General features: G+C 39.8%; 1 protein-coding gene across 1 annotated transcript in view; it reads left to right on the forward strand.

Moving 5' to 3' along the window:
- The window catches only part of LOC137380771 (ATP-binding cassette sub-family A member 13-like), a 330,301-nt gene that overhangs the window by 170,516 nt on the left and 146,507 nt on the right, over positions 1–13,278 (forward strand). Inside the window, exons 36-39 of the mRNA XM_068053109.1 lie at positions 82–262; positions 2,712–2,851; positions 8,929–9,039; positions 10,874–10,964. Of these exons, the coding sequence (XP_067909210.1) occupies positions 82–262; positions 2,712–2,851; positions 8,929–9,039; positions 10,874–10,964 (523 nt within the window). The remainder of the gene's footprint in view (positions 1–81; positions 263–2,711; positions 2,852–8,928; positions 9,040–10,873; positions 10,965–13,278) is intronic.

Below are 13,278 nucleotides of genomic sequence, written 5' to 3' on the forward strand. Positions count from 1 at the left end.
ACACAGCATCCCATGGAGTGTTTTCCTTTTTATTCTGAAGGTTTGAAAAATGGCTGACATTGTTTTTTTATCTATGTCTAGAATGTTCAAGAAAGGTCTGGAAGAACTTCTGCAAGTGTTTCTTTCCAATCCCTCTCCAAAGCAATTTGTGCAACTAAATCATCCAGTATATTCAATAGTGGCATGATGTTCTCAGAATTACCCCAAATCAGCGAACTCACTGAGGAAGATTTCATCAAATACAACATTCCTAAAAATGCCAGTAAGTGAATCTTTGTGGAACAGAGGGGACAGGCAGTGTTTAAATATTGGTGCCATAGCTTATAACCGCAGCAGCCTCTTTCTTAACAGATTTAAATGTCTTTACTTCATAGAGATAAGAAGAGAAAACTACAATGATAGAGTTAATTTTTGGAAAGTTGTATGGACTAGGAATTAAGCACACAATGTAGATTCACTCGGATGATGACAGGGATGGAAAACAATAGCTGTGAGGAGAGACTTGAGAAACTGGGAATATTTCAAATTGGGCTGAGAAAGCTGAGGAGTTTTCATGGACATTTTCAAATTATGAAGGATTTTTATACACTGAATAGGGAAAGACTATTTTCTCTGGCTGGGGAGTTAGTGACGAGGGGATCATCAATGTTCAATGATCACTGAGAGTGAGAAGATAGATTAAGACAATTTTCTTTACAATGATTTTTGTTGGAGCATGGAATGCTTTGCCATAGGATCTGGCTAAGGCAGAGACAATCATATCTTTTAAGGAAAAATTGAATACGATTTGAAGCAGAGTAAAAACAGGACTGAGAGAAGACAACAGAGCAGTGGGAATAGTTTTGGCTGGCTCCAGTAAAGAGTCAGTATAGAAGTAATTGGTTGAATGGACTTCTCATGTGCCATGAACCTCTATAGCTCTATGGTACTAATTTCAATGCCAAAATTCACAACATGCATTGCTGTTGCATGAAGTTCTATGCTAGGAGTACTAAATGGTAAAATTTACCACAATACTTCCCAAAATTCATTTTGACTTCTGAATTTTTTTCTACTTTATCAAATAAAGGCCATATGTTGACCAAAATGTTGTCTTGTATCTAATTATTTCCAGTGAGTGAGTTTTATTGAAGATAAATTTATTGATACCCCAAAACTTCGGCTATTTGTGTCAGTGACTAGGTAAATTGTGCAGACAAAAAGGCAGTTAACTGACCTCAGCTGAGGCAATGATAGAGACTCTAGAGTACCTGGGTTGGGAATGGGGTATTGGCCAGAGTTCCAATTCCAGATTGCTGTCCACTGATCCCTGCTGGAGGTGTGCATTTGTGGACAAGATTGAACTTGGCTGTGACGTTCTCAGTGGTTGAATAGCCTGCTGACAATTGCTGTCTTGGATTAAACATTAACAATAGTCAATGATTGGCACCTGGCACCCATGGAACTGTATTCCAGCAAGAAAATAGGAGAAGGCATAACACTAAGAGAAGAAGGATGGGACATGTGCATTGGCTCTGATTCTCATTAATGTGTTCAATAAGCATACAAAAATGAAGATTGTATTTAGTGATGAAAGGATATAAAATTGGTACATTGAGTTCCTTAAGATTAGCTGTTTTTTATGGAAAACTAAGAATGTGCATAACCCACAAGGGAGCATCTGATAGTACTTGGAACCTTTTGTACCTTATGGACTTTTATTTTTGTTGTTGCTATTAGTATTCCAAAGTAATGTTGGATTTGCATCTTATTTGCTGAATTGGATGCCCTTGTGGAATACCAAATTATCCAAACACAGTCAGTGCGCTGGAAATCCAAGTTGATCCGTGACTTTTTTTAAATTCTTTCATGGGATTTGGGCGTTCTCACTGATACAGCAACCATTACTATTAAACTGAAATGTTGGCCCCAATATTTATGAGGAGGCTGAAAATGACTGGACAACCTGGCAAAGCTGAGGACATGAAGATCCTACAAAATTTAATGGCAGGGCCTCATTATCATTTTCTCCTTCCATTTTCTGCCCGTTTTTCTTATGCTGGTGCCCTTAAAGATCCCAGGGTACATAGGGCATAAACTGTTAAGTAAAGATGTAAACTAGCTGTGAAAGGATATGGAGTGAGGCAGAACTTATATTTTGTGTTTAAGTATCAGTTTAAAGTCGAATGGGAGGTGGCAGGCAGAGTGATCTAGGAAGGAAGGGCTGGGTAATATGGCAGAAATAACAGTTGCTGCTAGTGGAATAAGGGTAATGAGAAGTAATCCAGATTTGGAGGGGCAGAGTGTACAGGCTTAAATGTAGATCTAGATGTGATCAGAGATGAAGGTTGAGATGAACCAGTGCAGGAGTGTGAAGAGAATACATTTTCCAACATCCTTTACAAGCTCCCCAAAATAAACATTGGTAGTAGGATGAACGAAATGAAGTGGAGGCAGAGCATTCTATTTAATCTTTGAGGTATGGCTGTCTGGTAATTGAGAACAATATACAAGTACAGCAATGAGAGCTGATAGATGAGTGCCAAGACTCTGAATTTATGACTATAGATTTTAGACATTTAATCTGTGTTAGCCACTTCTGACTTCAGTTTCTATTGATATAGCTTGGCTATGTGTGCTGGCCTTACAGTCAATTGTCACTTCAGATGAATATGGTTGTTTGATGTGAGATGTGAAAAAGCTTGTTAATAGCCCTTTTTTTGTTGCACCAGCTCCCTACTGTCTGAGTTTGTATCAAGATATTTTAAAAGCAGCTAATGGGCCTTTGCTGTGGACTTTCCTGAAACCGCTGCTACTTGGTGAAATACTGTATGCTCCAAGCACGGTAGAGATTCAGCGACTGATGGAGAAGGTAAGAGTATTTAATATAATGGAACTCACAAGTTTATGACAGAAATTACTGGGGTTTGTAACAAAGGCAATATAACAATTGTGGGGGACTTTAATCTTCACATAGACTGGAACAATGAAATTGGCAGGAGTGGTTTAGAAGATGAGTTTGTAGACTGTTTTCAGGACAGTTTCTTGGAGCAAGACGTTGTGGGGCCAACTAGGGATAAAGCTATCTTAGATCTAGTATCGTGTAATGAAGCAGGGTTAATTAGCAATGTCATAGTAAAAGATCCACTGGGAAACAGTGATCATAATACCATTGAACCCAATGTTAAGTTGGAAAGTGACATGCTCCAATCACAAACAAGAATTTTAAACTTAAAGCCAATTATGTAGGCATGAAGGGAGAACTGGCTAAGATAAATTGGTTAAATAGACTAAAAGGTATGGCAGTAAATGAACAGTGGGAAACCTTAAAAAAAAACAATTCAAAATGTTCAGTAAAAATACATTCCTTTGGAAAACAAAAACTCAACCAGAAAGACCCATCTGTGGCTCACTCAGGAAGTTAAGGAGAGTATTAGATTAAAACAAAGGATTACAATGTTACAAAAAAGAGTAGCAAGTCTGAGGATTAGGTATGTTTTAGAAACCAGCAAAGGGCCACCAGAATGTGGATAATAAAGGAAAAAATGAAATATAAGAATAAACTAGCCAGTAATATAAAAACATACTGTAAGAGCTTTGATAGGTATTTATTTATTTTTATTTAGAGATACAGCACTGAAACAGGCCCTTCGGCCCACCGAGTCTGTGCTGACCATCAACCACCCATTTATACTAATCCTACACTAATTCCATATTCCTACCACATCCCCACCTGTCCCTATATTTCCCTACCACCTACCTATACGAGGGGCAATTTATAATGGCCAATTTACCTATCAACCTGCAAGTCTTTGGCATGTGGGAGGAAACCGGAGCACCCGGAGGAAACCCACGCAGACACAGGGAGAACTTGCAAACTCCACACAGGCAGTACCCAGAATTGAACCCGGGTCGCTGGAGCTGTGAGGCTGCGGTGCTAACCACTGCGCAAATAGCAAAAGGAACAGAGTAGCTAAAGTAAACGTTGGTCCCTTAGAAGCAGAGACAGGAGCAATTATCATGGGAGATAAAGAAATGGCAGAGAAATTGAACAAATATTTTGTGTCTGTCTTCATAATAGAAGACACAAGTTCCAAACCAGAAGTAGACAGTGAAGAAATTAAGGACATTCATATCAGCAGAGAAAAAGTATTGGAGAAACTTAAGGGACTAAAATCTGACAAATCTCCAGGAGCTGATGGCCTACACCCAAGTGTTCAAAAAGAGGTAGCTGCAGATATAGCAGATACGTTAGTTATGATTTTCCAAAATTTCTTAGTTTCAGGACTGGTCCCATCAGATTGGAAGTTGGCAAATGTTACACTGCTTTTCAAGAAAGGAGGAGAGAGAAAACAGGGAACTACAGGCCAGTTAGCCTAACATCAGTCATTGGGAAAATGCTGGAACTTATTATTATGGAAATCTTAACAATGCACTTAGAAAAACACAGTATGATTAGAATAAGTCAATATGATTTTACGAAAGGGAAATCCTGTTTGCCAAATTTATTAGAGTTTTTTGAGGATGTAACTAGTAGGGTAAATAAAGGGGAATGAGTAGATGTAGTATACCTGGATTTCCAAAAGGCATTTGATAAGGTGCCACACAAAAGGTTAATTAGCAAGATAAGGGCTCAAGGAGTTGGGGGTAATAATTAGCATGGATAGATGATTGGTTAATAGACAAGAAGCAAAGAGTGGGTATAAATGGGGCATTTTCAAATTGATAGGCAGTAAATAGTGGAGTGCCACAAGGATCAGTGCTGGGGCCTCAGCTATTTGCTGATGATACAAAGGTAGGTGGGAAGGCAAGGTGTGAGGAGGACACAGAGAGGCTGCAAAGAGATAAAGACAGGTTAAGTGAGTGGGCAACAAGATGGCAGCTGCAGTATAATGTAGGGAAGTGTGAAGTTATGCACTTTGGTTGTAATAAAAAAGCAGAATATTTTTTAGAAGGTGTGAAACTTGTAAGTGTTGATGTTCAAAGAGACTTGGGTGTGTTTGTACAAGGAACACAGAAAGTTAACATGCAGGTAAAGCAAGCAATTAAGAAGGCAATTAAGTTGGCCTTTATTGCAAGGGGCTTGGAGTACAGGAATAAGGAAATATTGCTACAATTGTACAGAGTTTTGGTGAGACCACATCTGGAATCCTCTGTGCAATTTTGGTCTCCACATTTAAGAAAGGATATACTTGCATTGGAGGTGGTACAGCAAAGATTCACTAGGAGAGGGGATTGTCCTATGATGAGAGACTAAGTAAATTGGGCCTGTATTCTCTCGAGTTTAGAAGAATGAGAGATGATCTCATTGAAACATATAAGAATCTAAAGGGGCTAGATAGGGTAGACACTGAGAAATTGTTTCCACTGGTCATGGAATCTAAAAAAGGGGGGCACAGTCTCAGGTTAATTGGCCGATCATTTCGGACTGAGATGAGGATATATTACTTCACTCAAAGGGTTGTGAATCTTTGGAATTCTCTACCTCAGCGGGTTGTGGATGCTCCATCGTTGAATACATTTAAGGCTGGGATAAATAGATTTTTGGTCTCTTGAAGAATCAAGGGATATGGCGAGCGGATGGGAAGTGGAATTGAATCCTAAGATCTGCCATAATCATTTTGAATGGCGAAGCAGGCCTACTCCTGCTCCTATTTCTTCTGTTCTTGTGTTCTTATTCAGTTACAATCTGCATTTGATATTTGGGGCTAGATTTTGATGTTGTGCAATAATGTAACATGGAAGATAGTGAAATGGTGATGGATGTAAAGTGGGCTGCCGACTCATTATCATCTGATTTACGCTATCGTACAGATTGAAAATCTACCCCTTGGAGTTCACATGTATGTAGCGCCCTTGACTAATTGCAGATACCAACTCTTAGCTTGTCCTTCCCCTGCCACCCCCCCCCCCCCCACCCCCCCAGCTGCCCACACTATTTTTCTTTTGGATATTGGTAATACACTTAAGCAATTTAAACATATATGTAATATAGCAATGTGACAACATTGATGTGGCTGATTTTAAATTTCACAGCTGAGGGAATGTGTAGATAATACACACTTGAACTGATTGATTTTCGCCTATGTGAAACTTTTGGGAAAGCTGAGGTCTGGTAGCATGGAGGTTACTGGACCAGTAATCTTAAGGCCTCAATTAATGATCTGGGGACATGAGTTCAAATCATAGAAAGTTTAAGGCACAGAAAGTGGCCACTTGGCCCATCGTGTCTGTGCCAGCTGAAAAATGATCCACCTATTCTAATCGCGCCTTTCAGCATTTGGTCCGTAGCCCTTCAGCTTACAGCACTTGAGGTGCACATCCAGACACCTTTTGATTGAGTTTAGGGTCTCTGCCTCAACTACCCTTTCAGGCAGTGAGTTCCAGACCATCACCACCCTCTGGGTGAAAACATTTTTCCTCATCTCCCCTCTACTTTTTCTACCAATCACTTTAAATCTATGCCCCCTCGTCACTCTCTGCGAAGGTGAACAGACCCTTTACCTCCACTCTATCCAGGCCCCTCAATCTCACCACAACAGCTAGATAATTTAAAGTTAGTTAATTAAATAAATCTGGGATTATCAGTAATGGTGACCACGAAACTACTGGATTGTCATAAAACCTATCTGGTTCACTAATGCCCTTTAGGGAAAAAAATCTGTTGTCCTTACCCGGTCTGATCTATATGTGACTCCAGTCCCACAGCAATGTGGTTGATTCTTAAATGTCCTTTGAAATGGCTGAGCAAGCTACTTAGTTATATCTCAAGGACAAGGAGGAACTAACAATAAATGCTGACCTTGCCAACCACACTCAAGTCCCATGATGAATTAAAAAGATATACATCAGTGTAAAGACTATTTAAAACAACACAAATAGAAACAATAAAAGACGCTGACTTTTATTCAAGAAAAGCAGGTGTTGATACCGGATACATTCAGACATCTGTCCCTCCTGTTGGCATTGACTGGACTATCAGAGATGTTAGGATTTTATGTGTCTGGTCACATGCAAACCCAGATTTAACCATGTATAAACAATACAGTAACCAAAAAAACATCTGCATATTTACAAAATGCTCTTTTGGTTATGTTGCCAATTAGAACAGAATTGTCATTATGGATCAGTTTGACCCTTGATTCTGTTCTGCCATACTTGACTGTACATTATGTACTAATCATTAGTTTAAGTCATAGAGTCATAGAGTTATACAGCACAGAAACAGGCCCTTTGGCCTATCGTGTCTCTGCCGACTATCAAGCACCTAACTATTCTAATCCCATTTTCCAGCACTTGGCCCGTAGCCTTGTATGCTATGGCGTTTCAAGTGCTCATCTAAATACTTCTTAAATGTTGTGAGGGTTCCTGCCTCTACCACCTCTTCAGGCAGTGCATTCCAGATTCCAACCACTGTCTGGGTGAAAACATTTTTCCTCAAATCCCCTCTAAACATCCTGCCCCTTACCTTAAATCTATGCCCCCTGGTTATTGACACCTTCGCTAAGGGAAAAAGTTTCTTCCTATCTAACCTATCAATGCCCCTCATAATCTTGTATATCTCAATCATATCTCCGCTCAACCTTCTCTGCACCAAGGAAAACAACCCTAGCCTTTTCAGTCTCTATAGCTGAAATGCTCCAGCCCAGGCAACATCCTGGTGAATCTCCTCTGCACCTTCTCCACATCCTTCCTCTAGTGTGGCGACCAGAACTGTACACAGTACTCCGGCTGTGGCCTAACTAGCGTTTTATACAACTCCATCATAACCTCCCTGCTCTTATATTCAATGCCTCGGCTAATAAAGGCAAGTATCCCATATGCCTTCCTAACCACCTTATCTACCTATGCTGCTGCCTTCAGTGATGTATGGGCAAGTACACCAAGGTCCCTCTGAGCCTCTGTACTTCCGAGGGTCCTACCATCCATTGTATATTCCCTTGCCTTGTTAGTCCTCCCAAAATGCATCACCTCACACTTCTCAGGATTAAGTTCCATTTGCCACTGATCAACCCCGCCCATCTTACCAGCCCATCTATATCGTCCTGTAATCTAAGGCTTTCCTCCTCACTATTTACAACACCACCAATTTTCGTATCATCTGCGAACTTAGTGATCATACTTCCTATATTCACGTCAAAATCATTAATGTACACTACAAACAGCAAGGGTCTCAGCACCGATCCCTGCGGTACACCACTGGTCACAGGCTTCCACTTGCGAAAACAACCCTCGACCATCACCCTCTGCCTCCTGCCACTAAGCCAATTTTGGATTCAAATTGCTCTGGATCCCATGGGCTCTTACCTTCTTAACCAATCTCCCATGCGGGACCTTATCAAAAGCCTTACTGAAGTCCATGTAGACTACATCAACTGCTTTACCCTCATCAACACAGGAGCTCTTCCCCTGTTTGTTTTCAATGCTTTCGATAACCCAGCTGAGGAGAATTTCAAGTTGAGTGCTAAATGGGCACAATTTTGGCAACATTCCCTGTTTCTGTGGGCCCAGAGGAGTACTTCTGCTCATTGTGATCTTACAAAGATCTTAAATAAAACCCCTAACAACTTACCTTTAGAGAGATGCCTCCATTGGGTATTTTAAGGATAGCCAGTATGGCCTCTCAACCCAAGGAGAAATGGGACTGACATGCAAAATGCATGCTTTTCCCACTTTACCATGAAAGTTGCAATTAGAGTTCTAAAACAGACATAGAACCCTGATTTGGATATCCAAACAGACACCTGCCTGTTTTGGATGGGGTGCTGGGCATCCATTTAAACGCTGGCTTGAAGGTTGGACTACGGGTACCAAAGATCCCAACCAGATTTTCAGGTGAGAAGCTGGCAGCCGCCAGTTAAAAGTCTGCCCTATTCCTGTAAAACATCTGGATCTTTTAACTGATTTCATATTACAAGCTGCTTATAGTCTTTTCTGTATTTTATTCAGGCCAACAGCACATTCAGTGTAGTTGAAGAGCTGAAGACCTATTCAGAAGTATGGCTGAAAACCTCGGACTTTATGCAATTTCAGGGAACTCCTATGTTAAGTCAGCTTCAGGTATCTGACAAAGTAACACTACTCTGTTTATTTGATAGACCGTGGAGGGAAAATGTTGATGGGATAAACTATCCAGGATCCATATGTTAGACTTACAGTTGATGACAACCTTGTTACTTACCATGACTACGGAAATACTCAGTTTATCTTATAGTTTTGAATATAAATTTAGTTCTCAACATAGTCGTAAAACATAATTATGATATTTTGTATATAAAAATTATTTTTAAATAGCGCTTAACTGCATCAAATGTCACACAATGAATGGTCTTTGTTCTGCAGTCACTATTGTATAGACAAATGCAGCTGTTATTCTGCACCAACAAAATCCTATAATTAGCAATGAGCTGAATGAGCCGTTAATCTGTTTTTTTGGTGGTATTAATTGAGAAAGAAGTATTGGATGAGACTGGGAGAACATTACTCTTCTTCCAATGTGCTTTGGGATCTTTAACATCTGACTGAATTACTGGAACAGCCAGACGGGGCCTCAGCTTAACATCTGCTCGGAAGGATGGCATCTCAGACAATTTAACCCTTCCTGGCCGAGATTTTCCATTCTGGCAGAGGTTCTGACAGCCCAGTAGCATATTTTTGCTTGGTTCCAAGTTGTATTTTGCCAGTGTCATGGAGCCTGCCTCAATGAAGTGGAGTGTGCTTTAGGCCTTAGCCATCAGTAACAGATAAACAGGTCTCTGGGGCAGTCAAAGGAATACTTCTAAAGTTTTGAACATGTTCAAAATAGTGTTCTGGCTGATGTAAAATTTAAAATACTCCTTCTTCTCCATAGCAACACTAGATTCTAGGAACACATCTGTGTTCTCAACATCCAATTTAACTATGCTATTAATGATAGAAAATGCAACATACAAAGTCATAGCTTAATTTGAATATATTTGCCCACCCATATTTGGGAAGATGTGCTCATTATCTGCCAAGTTTCAGGCAGAAAATCCTAGAATTGGCAGTGGACCATGCAACAGTTTCCCATCTGAATTGCTGCTTCCACCCACTGTTCTATTGCCTGAAATTAGGCCTTGGAGCATCAGAAAATTTCCCAAGTAATGCATTGGAAATAATGAACTTGGGTTTGATCCTAACACCTGGCTCAAAGATAAATGGCAGCCGAGCCAATCTGACACTAATTCTGATTGGTGCTGCTCTGTAGTTTTTGAAATTAAGGGGTATTCATGCTGGCTTCTTTTTCACAATATCATAATTTAACTGTATCTGTGTTGTAACAAACATATTCTGTGTTGGAGCTAGTGGAGCAAAATACAGATGAATAATGTTTAACAGAATCACCACATCTGACAAGGAAGGCTACCTTCCCTCCAAATAAAATTTAAAGCAGAACTACTTTTGTGAAACACTGTTTAGCATATTTACCCCATTTGTTTATAAACTCTTGGTGCACTGTCATCTTTGTGTCACATTCATGAAACATCATTATGATGAAATGACCATAGCTCTTCTAGTTATTCCCTCTCTCCACACAAAATAACATTTCCTTCATATTTTTAAAAACTGATGATGACTTTTCAAAAAAACGTACCACTCACTGATACAATGCTCATTATAAGTCTTCAGTTCTCTGTAGAAGAAAGAATTTTTTGACAATGTAAAAGATCAGGCCAAAATACAAAGTAATCTAATGTCTGATTCTCTTGTGTTTTGATTGGTGTTACTGCAGTTATTTTCATATGGGTCACTTTTATGCTTCTTCTCAACAGTATATTTGTATTTTTAATACAACAATGTGCTAATTTTAGTAGACATTTGTGACTACTATAATCAAGATTAGCATGATTCAAATGCTTTTTTTTTGTTATAGGGGGCTTTACAGAACAATTTTGTACGCAGTTTCATTCAGAGTCAACTGGATATTAACATTAATGAACTTTTGGAAAAGTTACAACAATACGGTACAGTTTGGATTTTGTAGATGTCGCTATTGTGCTCATTTATCTTAGCCTGATTGTAATTTCAATAATATATTCAGTTATACACACATGCATAACACACATTTTCTTCTTTTTCTTTTTCTTCTTTGGGTACTGCCCCTGTAAGGAGAGGGGAGCACTCTGCTGGGATGTTTGGGTAACTGTCCATTAAATCTATGTTTGGACTGTTCTGGGATCCCTGCAAACCCTCCAGTTTCTGGGAGTTCTAATTCCAGCCCCAATGCTAAGTTTCAAAAGGCACCCCTCAGTTGGGCTGCCCAAGGATCTGTATGGAGGAAAGTGAAGCGAGAAACTGGGAATGCTGCCTCTTGTCTTATTGGACTGGATATGCTAGGCCTGCATCTACTCCATGCACGGCTCCAATATCTCAGAAAATCAGGGGATACCCAGAAAACCCATGTGGGGTTGGAGACCTGATGCAATGGGGTAATTTTTACCTTCACTAACTGGGCAGTAATTTGACAGAGCGGATTGCCTGCCTGTTGTAAATCCTAATGACATCAATGAGAATGATTAAAAGTATGAAGGCCATTAGGGAAACTCGGGGAGGTGTGAAATAGATTAGATAAAGAGACTGAAATTTGAGATAGAAGAATAATAAGGGAGAACATTAGAAGCATGGCATGGGCATGTAGGGAAATATGAGTCAGTTGTTACTTATTAGTTTTTTCCAAATCCCAGGATTCACATGCTGCCTGTGATTACAATGCCACCCTAGATAATAAACTACAGTTCCACAAGATGCCCTAATAGAGACAATACATTTATATCTGAGATTTTATTCATGGAGAAAGATTGGACAGGAATGTCCACTGGTTATTAATCTGAAAACTATGACAGGTATCTGAGCTTGTAAAACTTAGTATGCATTTTTCCCAAAGGTCTGTGCCAGATAGGTTAGCTTTCACTTCAGTTAATGCATGGGGAATATAAGCTATTGTCATGCTAGGCCGCCTCCTGCCAAGAATGAGAAACATTAATTTTGTCATGAACGTAGATTTTAAACTGTTGCTGGAGCGAGGAAATGACTTGTTAAACAAATCAGCTGTGTTTGGAAAAGACATTTGCATATTAACAGACAGTGCTTGGAAGGACAAAGCAACCATTCCCTGACACATTCAACCCACAATGGACTTTTGATCACTGGGTATTGTGTGTAAGAGGAGCATTCCAGAGACTGCTAAAGTGATATAATCAAGGACTGGTTAGACCAGCTGGTCACATGACAACTGGCTGTTCCAGTGTTTTTTGAACTAGCTGCAGAGAGTTTAAGCAGATAAACTGTTTGCTTTTGGACTGAGAAGATCTCTCCTGTCTGCTTCCATCTCTTGCTCACAAGCCTCTGAATCCACTGAAGACACATAAACCCCAAGAGAGAAAAGTCTCCTACAGTGAACAAGGTTTAAGAAGAATACTGGGCCCCAACGAAAAGCAAGATCTACCTACAATCAAGGACTCTACAGTGAGCTCAAAGAACCGTAACAAAAACTCTTCAGATATTACCTCAAACTTTTCCACTAAATGTTTTTCTTCTGCTCTTTTCTACCTCTATTTGCATGTGTGTATCGCATATGCATGCTAGCGTGGGTGAGTCGTGTATCCATAGGCGTTAACTGAATTAGAGTTTAAGTTTAATAAATTTCAACCTTTCTTCCTTAAACCTAAGAAAATCTGTTTGTGCTGTGTTTTTGGCCTCATAATTGGAACGCGGTGAACAAGGATTCACCAAGGGGGAGCTAAAAACACGGGTGTTTTAAAAATTAAACCCTGTTATGGTAAGACTTGAAGCGGCTTGAGTTAAGTAGGGGGCGACAGAGTAACCCAAGTGAAAGCATGGCCAATTTGGAGGAGCATAATTCAGGGCTGGGTACAAAATGGTTAAAACTAGCTTAACGAATTCCAAAATTCAATGAGGAAGATGTAGAAGTATTTTTTGTGTCCTTTGAGAAACTGGCAAGGCAGCTAAAATGGCCAGTTGAGACCTGGCCTTTGTTATTACAAAGCAAGCTAACTGGAAAGGCCCATGAGGTTTATTCCCTGTTGTCAGATGAGAGTTCATCAAATTATGAACTGACAAAAAATGCTATCCTCGGGGCATATGAATTAGTACCTGAAGCCTATCACCAAAAGTTTAGAACCCTCAAGAAGCAAGCTAATCAAACTTATCTGGAGTTTGAAAAAAATAAGCAGCTGGCTTTTGACCAGTGACCAAGGGCTCTTAAAGTACAGCTCAGCTATGAGACTCTCAGAGAAGTAATTCTGTTAGAGGAATTTA

The sequence above is a fragment of the Heterodontus francisci genome, chromosome 2 (assembly GCF_036365525.1).
Source record: "Heterodontus francisci isolate sHetFra1 chromosome 2, sHetFra1.hap1, whole genome shotgun sequence".
Taxonomy (NCBI): domain Eukaryota; kingdom Metazoa; phylum Chordata; class Chondrichthyes; order Heterodontiformes; family Heterodontidae; genus Heterodontus; species Heterodontus francisci.